This window comes from Trachurus trachurus, assembly GCF_905171665.1.
Source record: "Trachurus trachurus genome assembly, chromosome: 10".
NCBI classification, from domain to species: domain Eukaryota; kingdom Metazoa; phylum Chordata; class Actinopteri; order Carangiformes; family Carangidae; genus Trachurus; species Trachurus trachurus.
In genome coordinates, this window is record NC_139894.1 from 6,043,912 (window position 1) to 6,065,337 (window position 21,426).

The 21,426-nt window shown below is 41.5% G+C and overlaps 1 protein-coding gene across 1 annotated transcript in view; it reads right to left on the reverse strand.

Annotated features, from left to right (window-relative positions):
* ctbp1 (C-terminal binding protein 1) overlaps positions 1–21,198 on the reverse strand; it is a 37,974-nt gene extending 16,776 nt beyond the window's left edge. Inside the window, exons 1-2 of the mRNA XM_083980689.1 lie at positions 21,026–21,198; positions 3,277–3,431 (exon numbers count right to left, since the gene is read on the reverse strand). Coding sequence (XP_083836815.1) covers positions 3,277–3,431; positions 21,026–21,065 — 195 coding nt within the window. The 5' untranslated portion in view covers positions 21,066–21,198. The remainder of the gene's footprint in view (positions 1–3,276; positions 3,432–21,025) is intronic.
* Positions 21,199–21,426: the final 228 nt, after the last annotated feature.

Genomic DNA, 21,426 nt, shown 5'->3' on the forward strand with positions numbered 1-21,426 from the left:
AGTCAGTAACGGCCACTCGTAACTTCCGACCGGTGAACTCGTACCAGATCGAACTGGTACGACTTCACAGGTCGGAAAAACACGAGTTACGAGTTTCCTTGAACGCACCATAACAGTCCTCGTCCCTACGTCGCCACATTCACGGCGTTCCTTGGCTGCACACACAGCCCTGCATGCCGTTCTCTCTCCTCATTGGATAAAAACTGTAGGATACGATAAATGTTTTCTCCTGGGCTCAGAGCAGAGCAGAGGGACTGACAGACCCGTGTTTCAGTCCAAACACTCTATGTAACAGATGTTACTGGTTCAAATTTGCGGACTTCACGCGTGGTCCACGCGAGACGGCACAAGACTCATGCATTTTTTTTCTTTGGCGAGACAAGAGGTTTTAATGAAAAGCCTCAATGTGCCAAAACAACCGCCAGGTGGCATCTGTGAGAACGGAGGACGACAGGCGGATGACTCAGTGATCTGTGCAGTAATCCACAGCTTAAACTCTAGGCTATTAAACTAGAACTAACTACTGTATACACTGCCTAAATCACAGAAACTATTGTAATATGATAAAGCCTGTCTTGCTTTATGACTTGATGATTATGTATCACATATCGCCGCGATTAGGAGTGGCGCTGTTCATGATACAGAATACAAGAGGATGAAAGGAGAACTAGCTGCAGACAGTAAATAATATAGTAGCCTAGTTTTTCAATGACAAAATGTAACGACGGCAGCTACAGTAGACTATAGCCCACGTCTCACTCTCTTTTTTCGGTCATCTGTCTCGTCATCTCCAAAATGTGTTTTTAAAATGAGCCAACTACAGTACTGTGCAGTAGTGCCGCAGATTTCTCACTCCGCACCTTGTTTGAGAGTGCAGCTGGATGATTTCTTGTGAATGAACGGGTCTGTGTCACTTTGGGGCTGGGCGATAAAACATAGGATAAATAACTTTCCCTCGATAGAAGACGCGGCCGATACAAAGTGACACCGTCAGCCATGCAGCCGGCCTGGACTTTTTATTTTTAATTATGAAGGATCATCTGCGCAAGGCAAAGATGATAGCATCAACAAAACACGGCGTAACACACGCGGCTGTATGGGACAGGCTTTTATTTAATTCAGAACAAACCGCTTAGCAAAAATGGAAAATATAGTCTATAATAATTAATTGATCTGTTGTTTGGCCACTGTTTGAAAATAACCCGAATTATGAGCAAATAATCTGATCCAGAACAGCAGTCATAATCAGACTTCTTCTAAATAAACCTAAACATTAAATAACTGGGTCAGGTCGGACCATGGGGTTATTTTTTCTCTTCTTCTTCACAGGAGAAGAGGAGGTGCGCTGCGCTCACGGACGCGTTGATGTTTTGTGATTTATCTGCTGCCTTGACTCTGCCCTTTATACATGTGCGTTCAGATTAACAATAAGACAAGCCATGGTTGAGTTTATTGAGTTTTAGCTGCTCAATCTCATTGTTTCAAAGAAAAGGGATTGATTTTTATAACGAAATGAAACGAAAACAATATTATATTGATACATTGTTGTAAAAAAAATCCAAAAGAAACGAAAATGAACTAAAGAAAATAACTTTCACACACACACATTAAAACAGTGCGATTGGTTGAAAGCTGATAATTAGCCATGTGCTTATAAGCTGATTGGCCGAAACCAAGAACAAAGCCGCGTGAATGGCCAATCGCCATGTGTTAACATTTCCATATTCCGCACATTCTGTGACAAACTGTAAACTGTTTTCTTGTCTGTAACAACATCTATTGCACGTCTGTCCGTCCTGGGTGAGGGATCCCTCCTCTGTTGCTCACCCTGAGGTTTCTCCTGTTTTTCCCTGTTAAAAGGGTTTCCATGGAGTTTTTCCTCAGTCGATGTGAGGGTCTAAGGACAGAGGATGTTGCTACGATGCCATGTGAAGCCCTTTGAGACAAACTGTTTGTAAAAACAGGCTATACAAATAAAATTGCCTTGCCTTGCCTTGCCTTAACGGCCGACATGTAAATCAGCTGTTTCGATGGGCGTTATATGAATAGAGATGTTAATGTGGTACTTTGCACATAGCCTCCTCTTCTCCTGTGAAGAAGAAGAGAAAAAATAACCCCATGGTCCGACCTGACCCAGTTATTTAATGTTTAGGTTTATTTAGAAGAAGTCTGATTATGACTGCTGTTCTGGATCAGATTATTTGCTCATAATTCGGGTTATTTTCAAACAGTGGCCAAACAACAGATCAATTAATTATTATAGACTATATTTTCCATTTTTGCTAAGCGGTTTCTTCTGAATTAAATAAAAGCCTGTCCCATACAGCCGCGTGTGTTACGCCGTGTTTTGTTGATGCTATCATCTTTGCCTTGCGCAGATGATCCTTCATAATTAAAAATAAAAAGTCCAGGCCGGCTGCATGGCTGACGGTGTCACTCTGTATCGGCCGCGTCTTCTATCGAGGGAAAGTTATTTATCCTATGTTTTATCGCCCAGCCCCAAAGTGACACAGACCCGTTCATTCACAAGAAATCATCCAGCTGCACTCTCAAACAAGGTGCGGAGTGAGAAATCTGCGGCACTACTGCACAGTCTGTAGTTGGCTCATTTTAAAAACACATTTTGGAGATGACGAGACAGATGACCGAAAAAAGAGAGTGAGACGTGGGCTATAGTCTACTGTAGCTGCCGTCGTTACATTTTGTCATTGAAAAACTAGGCTACTATATTATTTACTGTCTGCAGCTAGTTCTCCTTTCATCCTCTTGTATTCTGTATCATGAACAGCGCCACTCCTAATCGCGGCTATCAGGCTGTCAGCATTGTCCCCAAAACGTCTGAGCAGTATTTAGTACGGTGCTGCCACCTAGAGGAAAACAGTTGTGGTGAAAAGTCACGCGATCACGCGATCCTGCAGTGCAGGACAAACCCCGCAAATTTGAACCAGTAACATCTGTAAGTGATTGCTGTCGGAAGATATAACTATTTAAGACTTATATTAACACAAATATATCACTTACTTCTGCTTTAAGTACCTTTAGAAGCAAGTACTTTTTTACTCTTACTCGAGTCGACTGAGCTACTTTTACTTGTAACGGAGTAAATTTTGACCAGTAGTATTTGTACTCTTACTCAAGTACTGGGTCGAGTACTCTGTCTAAGTGTGTGTGTGTGTGTGTGTGTGTGTGTGTGTGTGTGTGTGTGTGTGTGTGTGTGTGTGTGTGTGTGTGTGTGTGTGTGTGTGTGTGTGTGTGTTATTAAGTTAGGTGTGTTACCTTCTCGTGGATCTCCTGTGTGGACTGAGCATCGCAGAAGGCCACAGTTGCTACGTCTTTCAGGATGGGCATCTCCACGGTGCAGTCGCGGCCGTCCAGCAGCGCCACCAGGGGGCGTGGGTGCATGGGCCCGTTCATAATGGGTGGCCTGATCCCTACACACACACACACACACACACACACACACACACACACACATGCAAAAGTAGAGAAAATAAAAGTGTCAAAATAAATGTTGGCAAGAAGAAGACAAAGACAGAAAATAGTCTTCACTGTCAACAATAGTAGGAGTGCTGCATATAATGAGTGTAATTTCCCATTGTTATGAGGGAACACCTACGCAGCTGCGATCACATACAGAGGAATTAGAAATCTTGTATTTTCCTCCCTATGCTGCATGTTTATCAGACCTTTAGGCTTTCATTAGCTTGGGTATATACTGTATCCTCTGTGTCTGACATATCCGGTTTTGTCAGATGTGAAATCTAAAACTGAAGACATGCAGCTGCTCCGGGGCACAGATGAGGTCCTCCTGCTTCATCTTGCATCCCATAATGTTCCTGCTGCTCTGGACTGATGCAGTTGCTATGACAGCCGTGACACTAGCGTAGGATAAAATTCCCAGAGCAGCTGTGTGTGTGTGTGTCTGCCGCAGAAGTGGCGTTTCCCAGCTGTTTTCCTCCTTAGTGCTTTTTAACATTTCTGTTGTTTCAGTTTAATTACGACCGACTTTTGTGGCGGTGAAGTTTGCTGACTCTTTGAAACGGAAACAGGTGGTAATTGGTGAGATGGATGAGGCAGGTATTGAGGTCAGAGAGAGATACGCTCAGTAGAGTAAAGCATCAGAATCAAAAACACTGCTGTAATTAAAAGTATCCTTTGTTATATTTCATCCACTTCACATTATTTTAATTGAGCTGTCATATATTCATGGTAAATGTAAGTCCTTGCCCCTGTGGGCCACTGACGGTGGCGCTTGGGAGCAACAAAAATGGGGCAGTCGACTCGTAGCGATAAAATAACTGAGCATGCAGCCTGAAACTCTAGATCTCAATTACTCAGTCTTCATTTACAAATATATTCAGCAATGTGATCTATCATACAGTATAGCGCACTGAAAATGATAAAAGTCGGTTTAGGTATGGAGGTGTAGTAGTCAGGGTTCCCACGCTGTTTTAGGTATGGTTTAAAAACAAAAACTACATGTTTTTGCGTTGTTCTGTGATAAATTTGTCTTAATTTCTGAGCACGTAAGATATTATTTCATAGATAAGTTAGAGCCATATGTTGCACATCTTTAAATCAAACTTCTGGGGGTGAGAGAAATGAAATAACTAGAGAATGCATTTCCTGAAGGAAATACGGGTGAATGCTGAAAGCTGGAAGCTGAATGAGCTGAATAAATTGTTGAAACGATGCTGAATTAAGTGAATAAATTGCTGAACCAATCTTGATGAAGAGATGAAACAATATATGAAGAGTATGAACAAACTGGTTGAATGTACAAAATAAAGTACAACTGTCGAACTACAACTTCTCCAAAGCATGAATGGGACAGGGCGATGTGTATGGCCTAATAGCATGTCTGTCAGACTGTAGCAGCTGAAAATGTCTTGGAAAAATCCTGGAAAATAATTACAAGAAAAGAGTGGGAACCCTGGTAGTGCATATGAAGAGGTGACATCTGTCAGAAGGTGAAATCTTTAAGAGTGAACCCCCTGCGTCATTTCCACTCTGTTTTATTAAATCATCTCTTCAGTTTAAACCATTAGACTGAGAGCACTTCCAGGCCTTACAAGTAGCATAAGTAGCATTTAACAAGGCAGATCCATCAGACGACCCCACTAGTGGGCCTTCCTTCAGGTTTAACAAGAGCAGTGGTTAAAGGGATAGTTCAACATTTTGGCAAATGGGCCCATTGCCATAATCCCTATAGTCTTAGCAGTAGGTTTGTTACCTTTATTGTTGGTGCAAGCTATTTTTAGAACGGCGGAGCAGAGCCGTGAGCTGCTCAGAGCTACGCAACGGAGGCTAATGGGATTTTTTGGTTTCCCTCATCAAACTCATCAAATACACAATCCAACAACTCCAAAACGCTCTGGGGGACAAGTTGTGACCTGCACATTCACCACGCTATGAGATAATAACACAACGTTATGAGACGGAGTTGTTTTAGAGGTAAATTCATGCAAAACAGCTGATGCGCGTTCTCATCAAGGGCAGTTTTCCAGCAAGCAGTCTCTGTATTTCCCTCTAAAACAACTCTGTCTGGTAACGTTGTGTTATTATCTCATAGCGTGGTGAATGTGCAGGTCACAACTTGTCCACCAGAGCGTTGTGGAGTTGTTGGATTGTGTATTTGATGAGTTTGATGAGGGAAACCAAGAAATCCCAATAGCCTCCGTAGCGTAGCTCTGAGCAGCTCACGGCTCTGCTCCGCCGTTCTAAAAATAGCTTGCACCGACAATTAAGGGTAACAAACCTACTGCTATGACTATAGGGATTATGGCAATGGGTCAATTTGCCAAAATGTTGAACTATCCCTTTAAAAATAAAGAGTTTTTCCTTTTCTCTGCATCTGTGGGTTTAATTTGTTCTAACAAACTTTAAATGTAGAAGAAAATTGTTGAACTATCCCTTTAAGAGAAGCTGCGGGGGTTTTTTTTGAGCTCCTCCTTAACTACTTTATCCTACTGCAATCCTCTGGATGGATCTGTGGGTCGCCGCTCCTCTCGGGTAAATGAAGGGTTAATCTTTTCACAAATCACTGACAGACATGCTAATTGAGAACCAAAACATCTGCGACACACAGACAGATGTAGAAAATCAGATACAGTGTGTGAGTAACTGTGTCTCTCTGACATGTAAAGTTTTGACACCGCTCGGTCTGAAGCGCTGTAGATGAAATGAGCAGCGCAGTTCTTCCTGTTTCTGCTGATGCTGACTCGTCTCATCACTCATTCCTGACCTATTCCCATCTGAGAGGTGAAGGCTGACATCTCAGATAAGCAGCTGCCTCTGTCATTTCTCTCAAAATATTTCTCCTAAAACTTTTTTTTTGTTTCCTTTTTCCTGCAGCTGAAACCTCCAGATGGAGTTTTGTTTTCCAGCTGCATGGGCGAACATCATGAGAAAGTGGCTGAATCATTAAACCGCTCATTTCAAAATCAGGATTCTATGGTTTCTTCAATATTTTAAATGCCAAGGATCCCTGAGAATCAGATTTGCGGACAGATGTCTGGCAGCTTCTGTCCTGCAAATTAGTCTGGAAAATTTGGGCAGGCACACTGAGCAACGCTCTTCCCTAAAGAGCTATCATTAAATAGCCCATAAGCAAAATAAATTAAAGGAAAAGTCCCTACTGGAAGGATGCTACCAGTATGTATCATTAATCTCTGCTTTTCATTACTTTCCAGTGTGTTTTTGTAATGAAGCTTTGCAATCAACATCAGTTGTTTTAGAGGTAAATTCATGCAAAACCGCTGATGCGCGTTGCGTTCAGGGACAGTTTTTCAGCAAGCAGTCTCTGTATTTACCTCGAAAACGGCTCCGTTTTGTAACGTTGTGTTATTATCTCATAGCGTGGTGAATGTGCAGGTCACAACTTGTCCACCAGAGCGTTTTGGAGTTGTTGGATTGTGTATTTGATGAGTTTGATGAAGGAAACCAAGAAATCCCATGAGCCTCCGTAGCGTAGCTCTGAGCAGCTCGCGGCTCTGCTCCGCCGTTCTAAAAATAGCTTGCACCGACAATTAAAGGTAACGAACCTACTGCTATGACTATAGCGATTACAGCAATGGACCAATTTGCGAAAATGTTGAACTATCCCTTTAATAAATCCCTCCAAAATGTGTTTGCAAATGCAACACGCTGCATCTTGTTAATGCATCACTAATGGAGGCCTCTGGTGTCAAGAGAAATGTGTAAATCAGCTTTGTCTGCAGTCAATTGATTTCGCCTCATATGAGGACCGTTATACGCTTGTGCAAACTAGTCTGGAGAGAAGCTGTTGTGTTGTATCTTTCACTTGGACAAGTCTGACATTTAGCATGAATATAAACTAAGCTTTTAAATCTTATTGTTTCTGTGTTCACATGACACCATAGCATCTGCATTTGGCCACTTGTCTTTTTTTCCCCCAGTGAAACAGCTCAAGTGAACAGCAAGTGAGCACATTGTTTTACTGGGAAGCTTCGAGTAGTGAATATGTGTGTAACTATTTGATTAAGAAGGAGGGAGGATGTAAAAAAAAAAAAAAAAAAAGCATGAAATAGCCTGAACTTCCCCGATGCAGCTGGATCATCTTCCTCTTTCTCACGTAAAATGCTGCTGCAGCAAACAGAAACGTGTCTAAAAACATACTGCTTACTCCTGAAGCTGTGGGGATTTTTTTTTTTTTTCTGCACAGACTTGACCGAGCCAGTGTGCATGCATGCATGGGGAAGTAATGTATACATGCATTTCTGGTTCGTGCTCCACCGTGCTGCAGAAGTCAGGGTTTAGGTTTTAACAGAATACTTAGTGTTTAGACAACAGACATGAAGTAACCACGGTATATACAGTCTGTCTTGTATCGTTATTAACATTTGAGATACTTCCCGAGCAGTGGTGGACAGTAACGGAGTAAATTTACTTGAGTACTGTACCTAAGTATTAGATTTATTTGGTACTTATTACTCTTACTTGAATACATTTCCAAGACAAATATTTTTTACTTTTACTCAAGTTAATTTCTAGGAAGGCTGAAAAGTACTCGTTACTTTCAGGTCTGCCCTGCATTTATCACGCATCGGGAGTGCAGTGTATGCAGAGTCGATGCAAGTATAGACAAAGCCATGCAGGACTCGGTGCATACATTAAGGATCAAGGAATTCAACACTGACTTTTGCAGAGCTTCACTGTGTGAGTTAAATGTCTGAAACCTTATAGTCCCCGCCCTCACTTTGCTCACAGTATGTTATAGTATTGACAACTCGTCTCATCTGAACCTTAGCGTATGTTAAAAATAACATGGATCATAATAGACTGCACTGAAGTAAAGACGGCTCACAACTTGGCTCGATCCATCTCTCAATTTCGGCGTCGTCCTTATCTCCGTCGTCATATTACAGCATGAAACCTGATCTGATGAAGCAGCTCCCACAAGCGCAGCAAGACCAATAAAGTGAAACTCAAATCCTGCTCACAATGCCTTATGTGGCCTGGTAAAACATTAGCTTTCCGTAATAGGATTTGTCTGGAGGCCATTGCACTTACACATCAATACAAAATCAATGGTGCATGGCTGAGAAATTGGAATTCAACAAGAACAAAAAGCACTGTGAGGATTCAACACAGGCCTCGTTGTAACTCAGATGTAATCATAAGGAGCCTGTAGTGGAGCTGCTTCGCTGTGCAGATTCTTTTTTTTTTTTTTTAGGCCTATAGACTCGACGTTTATCAGCTTTGATTTAAGCTGTAACCGGAGCGTGAGTGTGATTCACGGACGAGTTCAATTAAACAGCATGCATTAAACGCGGTGTTCACATGAGCGAAATGCTGAAATCTGGTCAGTCTAGTAGTCGGTGCAGCGGAGTGAGAGAGTTTTTTTGGAAAGTAGCAGAGATTCCTGACATTTCTCCAGCTCACACTTGGTCAGAGTGAGAGAGGAAATAGCTCTCATTCCAGCACCAAGCATGACCTTGGAGGGACCAGCAGCACCACCGACTGCTACCGAGTACATTATACGTTTACATTGGCTCATTTGGCTTCAATCCAACGCAGACTACAAATGAAGACTCAAGCCTCAAAAAAACGCAGTAGGAGACCTGAGAGTACAGGCATTAAAGTACTAGATGTGTTCAATAAGACAGAGTGCAGGGAGATCGGTTAGACATGTTAGGGTGTTAGAGGTGAAAGAAGAGGAGGTGCTCTCAGTCTGAAGCTCAGAGGAGATTAGTTTTGAAAAAATAGAGAGAGAGAAGGGCCCCCTGGTCTCGTTTTGCAAATTGGTAGCTGCTTCCACCATCGAGGGGAGCAGAGATGATGACAGCGTGGACATGGTTGATATTTAGGAGCGTAAATCAGGACGATAACGACTGTGATTACATCAGTCTGACGTCTGCCGTTGCCAAGGAATTGGTGTTGTTGTGTTGTTTTGAGGGTGAAAAATGATTTCTTATTGTTTTGCGGTAATGCCGATCTTATCGCGGCAAATAGCGGTTTTGGCAGCACCGGTGCTGGATGAGAAGTAAGATAGATAGGAGCCGCTAACAACAGCCTTCAAGATCAGCGGCGCTCACTGGATTTTACGCTATTTTGGGTAACACTTTACTTGACGGCGCCTATCTCTATAAAACATTATAACCATACTTATAATGCAGTTATAGCACTGTATAACTATAATTATAAACACTCATAAATTATCACAAGGCTTTATAACAATAAGCATAACAACACACTATAAAGCATTTCATCATGACTTATAAGGTCAGGTATTATAATACGTTATAATTGTTAGTAACTGGCTGACAATGCCCACATCAATAATGCATTATTAATATAGTTATAATGTGTTATAATTGGCTTATAAGCGTGTATAACTATCATTATAAACACTCATTAATTGGCATAATACTTTATCACAATAAGCATAAGACATTATAGAGAAATTTTATAATGGCTTACATGGTCTTAGTATTATAATAGAGTTATAATGCTCTATAATGTGTTATGCTTATTGTTATAAAGTATTATGTGATTTATGAGTGTTTTTAATGATAGTTATACACGTTTATAAGCCAATTATAACACATTATAACTATATTTATAATGCATTATAAATGTGGGCATTGCAGTGAGTTACTAACAATTACAACTGACCTTATAAGTCAAGATAAAATGCTTTATAGTGTGTTATGGTTATTGTTATAAAGTATTGTGATCATTTATGAGTGTTTATAACTATAGTTATACAGTGTTATAACTGCATTATAACTCATAAGTATGGTTATAATGTGTTATAGAGATAGGCGTCAAGTAAAGTGTTACCCTATTTTATGAGGGCAGCTTTCGGGTGTTATCCGTCGGCCATGGGTGAGCCAGATTAGAGGTTTGGTGGGTATAGAGGAAAGACATGTCAGGCAGAGACACTCTGAGGCCTGATTGACCTTTAGTGAGGAGGAGGAGACACAGCAACAGAGAGGGATCAGAGATGGTGGAGGACGGGATTAGGGTCTGGGTCAGAGAGGTGCCTGCATGACCCTCCCTCGGGCTGTTTGCCTGTATGCACAGTTGTGAATGAGAAAAAGGTCGAGGGTCTTGATCTTTAGATTGTCACAGCAATAACAACAGCTGAGTGAATCTGTTGTTGGCAAATTAGGAAGCCGGTCTCACCTCTTTGCTCGTACAGACAGAAAGTAAAGGGGAGAGCCAGTAGCTCATAGGGCTTTAAAGAAAATATATGTTGAGATGTGATACTTTATCCATTCCTTGAAGTTTTGTATCTATTCAAACTCAGAACAGATGCGCGTGTATTTGAATTTCACAGTTCCTATAACACTGTATGAATACTTTTGTGCAATATGAATGGAACTACCACTGGTTGGCGGCTCAAATACAACAGAAACCTACTGTCACCATGTAAACTACTGTTTAAATATAGATTAAGATAAACTGTATTTGTGCATACAACATTATTTGTTCTTTATACTATTTTATCCTTTTTTTATAGACTTTTGGAAGAAAAAAATGCAATATATCACCTTGCTTATAGTTACAATTTATCTAAATAGACATATAGCTTAAATACTGCTCTTAATCTGATGCCTGTTCCCGGGGGCTTTTGGTCTATTGTTCTGTAACTGTGGGTTAAAATTGTCTGTTTTTTATTCTGTTTGTCTGCGTCTGCTTTGCCTTGATATTGTCTGTCTGTGTTCTGTTTTGTAATTGTCTATTTTGTATGATCTGTCGTCGCGAGGTTTTAAAGTCTTCTGTGTCTATGTTGTCTAAGAACCTGCCTTGGGACTACGGCTGAAATTTAGCAGATATGCAGTTAAGTACGGCGCATTTACACTGATGTTTAAAGCATCAATGTTGAATGAAATGAAAATCAGCCTCCTTCAGGACATGTGACGCCAGATTCTTGCCAATACACATCCGTAGTAGTAGCTAAAGGGATAACTGGTCAGAAATGACATCAGCCTCCATGTGACCAGAGCTTTGCCAGATTTCTTTGCCTCGTGGCTTAGAGATACATTTCGTGTCTACCAGAGAGAGAACATATAGGTTATAGAGGCACTCGCTGGTCTTTACCCACGGAGCACTGCACAGGAGGGCTGAGTTTTACTACTGTGCTTAATGACAAAACTCCCATTTGTATTCTTTGTCAACTCTGAGCTGAACATCCTATATAATAATCCACTCCCTCTTTTTGAATTCTTCAATCGAACCCAAACGGCCATTATCTCCCGGTCTCTTTTATTTAATGTTCTTTTTTTTTTTTTTTCGCTTTCCCGCCGTCACATTAAACACTCATTAAATTCTTCATTATATTAAATAATTGCCCAGACTTTCAGCTCACTCTGCTCAATTCCCAAACTCTAAAACCTCATCCATCTCTCCACTCCCTCTCTCATTATATTCAATACTCCAGTACACGCTCTCTCTCTCTGTCTTTCTCTCCACCCCCCATAGCCCCGGGGTTGTGTGACTGCTGGGAGCTTTCACAGTGCAAACAGGCCTCTTCACAGCCAACGGGGGCCACAGCCACAGCTCCCACTCTGCTCTTTGCCATCTATCCAGAGTTTCACTGCAGCTACGCTTTGCTTTGACTCACATTCATTACTGTATTTGGGTAACATTATGAGGCAATGCAAAAGTTTTATTTGTGATAATTGTTGAATGAAAATAAGAACCATCTGCCTGGTAACGTCTCTGTCTGTGCTGTTTATGCTTAAGGGCCTGGGAGACTAGGCCCCCCCCACCCCCCAGTATGAAAATTGTGGCCCGGAAAATTTGTAATCAAACCAAAAATGAGGCTAACGCCGTTTGACTGACATGTAGAAATGGAAATAGCATCTGCCAATGACTGCTGGGACTGCGGCATGAGAGCCAGTGGGAAAGCCCTGCAGCCTGCCTGTATCCAGCTGTCACTGACCAGCTCACATGAACAGCTGGATTTTTGTCCCAAAGGAACGGGACGGTGTTTTCAGGCTGTCAGTCAACTGAGACAAAAAACCAAATATCAGCAGTTTTCATGGGTTTTTAAATGTGCAGGAGGTCACCAGGAAGTTGGACTGCGTCGATAGATACAGTAGTGATCTGCCAAAACAAAGCTGCAGATGCCTGGTTTTAACGGACAACAACAACAACAACCGTTAGTTACCACACACTCTTAAAGGGATAGTTATGCTATGAGATAAACGTTACCAGACAGAGTTGTTTTAGAGGTAAATGCAGAGACTGATGCTGAAAAACTGTCCCTGAAGGCAACACGCATCAGCGGTTTTGCATGAATTTACCTCTAAAACAACTCTGTCTGGTAACGTTCTGTTATTATCTCATAGCGTGGTGAATGTGCAGGTCACAACTTGTCCACCAGAGCGTTTTGGAGTTGTTGGATTGTGTATTTGATGAGTTTGATGAGGGAAACCAAGAAATCCCATGAGCCTCCGTAGCGTCGCTCTGAGCAGTTCGCGGCTCTGCTCCGCCGTTCTAAAAACAGCTTGCACCGACAATTTAAAGGTAACGAACCTATGACTATAGGGATTATGGCAATGGGCAAATTTGCCAAAATGTTGAACTATCCCTTTAAAAATAAAGAGTTTTTCCTTTTCTCTGCATCTGTGGGTTTAATTTGTTCTAACAAACTTTAAATGTAGAAGAAAAAAGACAGATAGCGCATAAATACTATCTGTGTGAATAAATACCTCCGAAGAAATGTAGTCATGTAAGAATTAGAAAATGGACAGAAAAATGATCTGCACATTTTTTGATAGTGTTATGTGCAGATGCATTTAGTTTATATTTAATCTTCTGAGTTGAAGTGATCCAGGTCCTTTAGCCAATCAAAGAAAATGAAAATGAATCTTTAAATAACCAATTTACTTTTTTAAGTCAGTGAAATATTAAGATGTTGCCAGTTTAAACTCCTGTAATGTGAGAATGTGTTGCTCTCCCTGTTTTATATCACTGCACTGTGAATATATTCACTGCAAAAACTCAAAATCTTACCAAGAATATTTGTCTTATTTCTCGTCAAAATGTCTCAATTCTAGTCAAAACTAATCTCTTTCCACTTAAAATAAGACTCATCACCTAAAAATTAACTTGTTTTTAGCTAATTTTCACTTGAAATAAGTAGAAAAATCTGCCAGTGAAAGCAATAGCATTTTTGTGCTTGTAATAAGGAAGAAAAACTTGCTCCACTATCAGATTTTTCTACTTATTTCAAGTGAAAATCTGGTTGAAAGAAGTAAAAAGTGTCTAAAAACAAGCTACTTTTTATGTGATGAGTCTTATTTTAAGTATAATGAGATTTATTTTGACTAGAAATTCAATTTTTACTAGAAATAAGACAAAGACAAAATTTGAGTTTTTGCAGTGTTTGGCTCCTTTAATGCTAGGTGGACATGTGATACCTGAAAATGTCATCTGATTCTGGGAAATTGTAGTTTCCCTTTACATTTTTTTTAATTTCTACTATTTGACTTCTTAAGAAGCCAAACAATGAATCAGTAACAGAAAAAAATTAGACGCTCAGTTACCACAATCATTGAAATTATAGTTGCTGCTCTACATATTTTATTTATGACTGATGGGTGTGAATGTGACGCCCATAAACACCTCTCACTTTCAACAGACATGGCCGACGTGGCAGGTGGACCGATCAGATGTATTGGGATCAAAGCGAGCTTCCACTCTCCTTGATTTCACTCTATTCAAACCAGTTCAACACACGCCTTTACAAAACGTTTTCAGTCATTGCCAAAGAACTCGCAGCTGTTAAATGCTCTTTCTTTGGATTTTCAGTTGTGAAACAAGGTCAGACTTCCTGAATTAAATCTCTTTTCAGTCCCTCGCCGTCTGAACTGAAAATGAACCCTGGCTAGCGCAAAAATATTAAAAAAAAAAAAAAAAAGGGAAAAAGAAAAAATGACACATTCACATTCAGCTACAGTGTTTGTATTTAACACTGTGCAGAGGAGAGAGGAGAGGAAAGTGTTGCTGTCGGCACCTGTGATCAGTCACCCGCCTGCAACCGTAGCGACCAACCATCGAGCCGCAGCACGGTTGATTTATAATGTTACTGGCTCCTGTGGCATGCAGCAACATGACGTGGTTAAAAAGCCCCCATATCCGTCTTTCACCCCCTCGGTGTTGTTGATCCTTCATGCCGTCCCCTTCATCTCTTGTTGCCTCATTTTCAGTTCTTCATCTCTCATTTGAGTCTCATTTCCCTTAGGCTTTTTTTTTTTTATTATCTCCCGTACCATTTCCTTTTTTTTTCTATTTCCTCTCCCCAATGCATCCGTCTAAGAATGAGATCCTTACTGAGAAAAAAAGAGCTGAATGTGCAGGTACAGAGTGTGCAGGTATAGCGTGATACAAACACATCCTGCTGCCCCACCCACATGGACAGAAATACAGGTGCATACTCAGCACACACAAACCCATGCAGGCTGACATAACTAATATGCAGTGATATATGATACATCCAAGTGCTTACACACAGAAATGATCACTCTGCAGATCTCTCTCTCTCTCACACACACACACGCACACACACAATGACTTTTACACAGACACAAGGTCTCTATTTGTCGGTCCTATATCATCGAGCCAGTTCAGGTTTGTCAGCTTTTTGTTACTACCGCTACTAAGACACCAGCAGCAAAACAGACAAGGAGGAGACACAATGTTTGGCAGCAGCCTGTTTGTACTATAGCAACCGATACAAGTGTCGAGTTAGTTCTCCTCTGTGTCTGAGCAGGACTGACAACATGTGCATATTTGCTCATTTTGCAATTTTTTTTTTCATAGGCTAGCTGTCTGCCTTTGAGTGCAGATAGGAGAAGGTGAGGTTTGAAAGCAGACTTTTTTTTTTAAAGCTTTACAGTGGCTGCTGCCTCGGTCTAGATCAATAGATCAATAAAGCTTTATAGTAGTAGCCGCCCGCTATAGCCACTCCACTCACACCCCTGCACTGAATCAGAGCCCAGAGACAAAATGTGAAACATTAGAAGATGGATATGCAGAAAACACATCTTCTATTCTACACTAATATTAAAACCATGTTAATTTAACATATTACAGCTGTTTTTTGGTGTGAAATAATAAGTTATTTTCAACCCTTTGGCCTGTAAGAATAAAAAAAAATGTAATTAAACAACCTGAAAAGAGGAAACTAGCTCTTCGGGGGTATCACCAATAGACAATGCGGTAACACTTTATAATAAGTATACACTATTAAGCATTAGTCAAGCATTAATAAATACCGAATTCTTCATTTATAATGCATGAATACTCATTAGTATGTTTATAAATACAGATGAGTAAAACATTTTTAATTGTGTTTATAAACTACATACTAATGAGTATTCATGTGTTATAAATGATGAATTCAGTATTTCATGCTTAACAGTGTGTATACTTATTATAAAGTGTTACCGACAACGCTGATGAGTAAGCTGCTACCAACCCAAAAAGGTCCAGTTCTGACCTATATACAATACTCCAACTACAGGAAATACTACATTTAAATACAGGCCATAACTAGATCATTGTATGGCCGTCGGCCCATTGTATTGGATTAACTGTTAATATGCAGAAGAAAGTCACAATTGCTTTCAAGTTTCACTTGGATTGGGGTCAGTCTGGATACTCTGGAGTAAATGTGCCCCATTAATGAATTATTAAGGCCGAGACATTTATTGTATTTAGATTAAGGGTTCCCAAACTGGTGTCCTAGGACCCACAGGGGGTCTTTGAATTGGTTCAAAGGCTTCCCCAGCTAAATTAAAAACTGTATTATTTCACGTATTTCCTGTTAATTAGAGTTGGTCTATTAATCAGTATATCACAGCTTATTTTTATTATTATTATTATTACTGGCTCATTATGTCTAGCGGAGAGTATTAAGTACGGCCGGATTTATATCATATACTTAATTATCTCAGGTGATCGTAACAGAAACAGACTTTCTGGGCTTATTCAGACGACTTAAGCCTACATCTCATCTCTTATGTTTTTCAGACCTTTGATGAAAAGCGAAGGTGCTGATTTGAAACAGTGACACGGCCAAAGTTACTGTGTAACCTCATAAATATTGCAATACAAGCCAGCCCAGTGCAGACAATGACAGTAAATGTTTGCGTGATGACACCAATGGCAGAACGGTGCAGCTGCTGCTCCTGCTATTCCTGCTTCATGGCTGCCAGCTGAGTGAGCTCTTTCAGTGGCAGGTCTTACACTAAACGGACTCACCTCACTCTGCCGACGTATAAATTAACAACAACAAAGCATGTTCCTCTGTAATAAGTGGTTTTCATTTAGGACTCATACGTTGAATTACAGCCCTGTCTACTAATTGTTGTTTTGGGATGGTACGTTTTTTTCTATACATGAGAACACTGTTATTTAACCGCCTGATGGTCTGGACTGTCACAGTTCTCAGTTACATTTCCACTTTTGAATGGCATTTCTTAATAAAATGCTTCCATTTATTCAATATGACTGCCACGTATTGTGTTGGCTAACCTTTCACCACAAACATCACGCTTTGAAAATGCCCAACCTTTTCAGCAGTGGTTGTTCCAAGCTTTCACTGCTGCTTCTCTTTTAATCTCAAGCATTCTCTTGGATGCATTAGACATAATAGGCCGAGCCTTTCAGTGGTTGTTACTACATCGTCTCCTTGCTCAGCACTTCAGGCTTCATAGATTTCTAAGTGCTGCCAATTATACCTGCTTCGCTGTCTGTTCTTTTAGACTAGTCAGGTCGTGAACCCCTGCTTAAGTCAATTGCTCATCTCTCTGTGACAGTGATGTAGTTGAAATTAAAAATGTGGCAGCCCTAAATATAACAAGTCAGTATTTACTATGTTAAAGGGATAGTTCAACATTTTGGCAAATTGGCCCATTGCCATAATCCATATTGTTTTAGGAGTAGGTTCGTTACCTTTAATTGTCGGCGCAAGCTATTTTTAGAACGGCGGAGCAGAGCTACGCTACAGAGGCTCATGGGATTTCTTGGTTTCCCTCATCAAACTCATCAAATACACAGTCCAACAACTCCAAAACGCTCTGGTGGACAAGTTGTGACCTGCACATTCACCACGCTATGAGATAATAACAGAACGTTACCAGACAGAGTTGTTTAGAGGGAAATGCAGAGACGGCTTGCTGAAAAACTGACCCCGACGTGAGTGCGCATCAGCAGTTTTGCATAAATTTCCCTCTAAAACAACTCTGTCTGGTAACGTTCTGTTATTATCTCATAGCGTGGTGAATGTGCAGGTCACAACTTGTCCACCAGAGCGTTTTGGAGTTGTTGGATTGTGTATTTGATGAGTTTGATGAGGGAAACCAAGAAATCCCATAATGAGCCTCCGTAGCGCAGCTCTGAGCAGCTCACCGTTCTGCTCCGCCGTTCTAAAAATAGCTTGCACCGACAATTAAAGGTAACGAACCTACTGCTATGACTATAGGGATTATGGCAATGGGCCTATTTGCCAATGTGTTGAACTATCCCTTTAAAGTTTGTCTCATTCTAGATGCAAATGTGTAGAAACTGGAACATGGCTGTAGCCTATGTTTAGTCTGTAGTGCAGGTGTGTTCATGACCTGTAAACTAATATTACATCCCATTTGGTTGTGGTTTCCTCACGTTGGCAGCATGTCACAATGTCACAATGAGCAGTTTCCTTGATCTTTTCCCTCTGCATAATTAGGTCGCCTAAACTCCTGGTGGGAAACTGCCTGGACAATCACATTGTTCTTAACCTTTCAACACAAGCTTGTTATTTAATTAAATACACATAGTCACATTTCTGATCTTAAAAATGATATAGGAAGTGACTGACTGAAACAGTCTCCACCCAGCTCCATCTTTCACTCCTTATCAGAAACGATCTCCATCCGGACTATCACACCTATAAATGCATATAGCTATTAGGCATGCATGAGCTGCTTTAAACAGGAAGCAGATAAACTACTCTGCAGCTGATAGCCTATGTTGCAAAATATACTACAAATGAGCAACAGCAAATACGGCTACAATGTTATTAAAATGCAGAATTTAACCGGACAACAAGCTCAGTAATGCTTGTATTTCATTATCCGTGTTGCTTTCACCACTTCAACTTAGATAAGACCCAGTCAGGGAGCAACTATTATTTCCAAAAAAATGCCAATGTAGTGTGAACAGGAGGTGATAACGTAGCAAAAGCAATGTGTTTTAAAAGAAAGCATGTGTGGATGTAACCTGACATGTGTGTGATCAATCTAGAGCTCTATATTAAAGGGATAGTTCAACATTTTCTGCAAATTGGCCTATTGCCATAATCCCTATAGTTTTAGCAGTAGGTTCATTACCTTTAATTGTCGGTGCAAGCTATTTTTAGAACGGTGGAGCAGAGCCGTGAGCTGCTCAGAGCTATGCTACGGAGGCTAAGGGGATTTCTTGGTTTCCCTCGTCAAACTCATCAAATACACAATCCATCAACTTCAAAACGCTCTGGTGGACAAGTTGTGACCTGCACATTCACCACGCTATGAGATAATAACAAAACGTTACCAGACAGAGTTGTTTTAGAGGTAAATTCATGCAAAACCGCTGATGCGTGTTGCCTTCAGGGACAGTTTTTCAGCATCAGTCTCTGAATTTGCCCCTAAAACGGCTCCGACTCGCCGTTCTAAAAATAGCTTGCACCGACAATTAAAGGTAACGAACCTACTGCTATGACTATAGGGTTTATGACAATGGGCCAATTTTCCAAAAATGTTGAACTATCCCTTTAAAATGCAGAATTTAACCGGACAACAAGCTCAGTAATGCTTGTATTTCATTATCCGTGTTGCTTTCACCACTTCCAAGTTAGATAAGACCCAGTCAGGGAGCAACTATTATTTCCCAAAAAATGCCAATATAGTGTGAACAGGAGGTGATAACGTAGCAAAAGCAATGTGTTTTAAAACAAAGCATGCCTCGTGGATGTAACCTGACATCTCTGTATTAAGATCAGACGTGACTCAACACTTCGGGATCAGAGGCGCCCTGCTTGCCTGCCTGCCTGCTTTTCTACAAACATGAATCAACACATTCATCAATCAGCATGGGACGAGTCGACAAACCGATTTTAAAAGCAAGACCTTCAAAGGTTTTCAACGAGCTTCCCGCTGTGCCAAAACACACTCGATGATCAGATCAGTGTCGCGATTATATTGACTGCTTGTATTTGATTTGTACACCGGCATCTTAGTAAAAGGGGCAGACCTCCCCCCGAACCATAATTCATTCACAGTCATTATTATCCCTGTGACCTTGGACTCTCTCTATAGCTGTTGGGACAGAGTTGAGGCGGATGTGGAGAAGATCTCTCCTGAAGCGAGAAAAAAAAAATAAGGGAGGGTGGGGAAGGAGGATGGAGGGAGGGAGGGAAAGGGAGGCAAAAGATCAGAGCTGCAACTTTAATCTTTGATGTCATCAAGAGACACAGCCCGCAGCCTGTTGATGACATCACGCTACGATCTCTGGTTTCTTTTTGGGGAGAAACGAGCTCCACGGATCCAGATTTATAGGTGACCACATGCAGATCCCAGTAATTCAGCTCATTTATCCTCACCCCCCCTCAACCTCAACGTCCCTCCTTTCCTCACCTTCTTATTCCTTGGCAGCCCCCCCCCCCCCCCCCCCTCTATACCTTCGCCTTCCCATTTTCTAGAACAGTCTTCTTCTCTAAGACCTTCTTATCACAAGGTGCATCCGTCACCTGCGTGCGTGCCACTCGCAGCTGTGCGAATACCTATTTTCTGGTCACACTATTTGAGTTCCCTATACAGTAACATGTGTGATTTGTATTTGTGTGTGCATGTGTGTGTATGTGTGTGTGTGTGTATGTGTGTGTGTGTGTGTGTGTGTGTGTGTGTGTGTGTGTGTGTGTGTGTGTGTGTGTGTGTGTGTGTGTGTGTGTGTGTGTGTGTGTGTGTGTGAGTCAATGAAGGCAACCGCTCTCCGTAAAAAGAAGCAAGCACAATGAAAGGGAAATATGTGTCATGTCCTTGCTAGCCCTCGAAGGAGAGAGAGAGAGAGATCTATTTCTGTCCCCACAAATGGAGGTGTTCAAGCAGCCTTCAATAGCAGAGATTTGCCTCTTCACACACACACACACACACACACACACACACACACACACACATACACACACACACAGAGAGCCGTAGAGAAAAGGCTAACCGTTCTTGTGTGGCGAGAGAGAGAGAGAGAGAGAGAGAGGCTGGCTGAGCGATAAAAAGAAAAGATAATAGAGTGAGAGAATTAAGAAGGGAGGGAGGGAGGGAGGAGGAGACGGAAAAAGGGAGAGGAAGAGAGAGAGAGAGAGAGAGAGAGAAGGGGGAGGGGAGGGGGAGGAAGGAAGGAAGGAAGGAAGGCAGAATAATGTACACTGAGTTCACAAATATTGGCAAACACACACACACACACACACACAGTCCCCCCCCCCCCCCTCATACACACACACACACATAAAAGCAGCAGAGTGCTGGTTGTTTACCTAGAGGCATGCCTTTGTTGAGGAGATGTGAGCTTCCCATGGTGTGTTGTGTTCCTCAGCCGGCCAGCGCTCAACTCAACACAAACCTACAGTCTTCACACAGCGCAGCAGCAGCAGCAGCAGCAGACATGAACAGGAATCCACTCAGCATATGGCGGCTGTGGCTGTGGCGGCCAGCTACCTCGCTTCCCTTAGTCCTTCTCCCAGCCCCTTAGTGACAAGCATACACATGTGCTCCCCCTCTTTTCTCTCTCTCTCTCTCGCTCTCTATCGCTCTCTCCCCTCCCTTCCGTCCCCTTCGCTCGCCTGCTCTCTCTATCTGTCTTACCCCTCCCTCCCTCCCTCCTTCCCTCCCTACCGTCTCTAGCTTACTTCCCTCCCCTCCCTTTCTCACTTTCTAT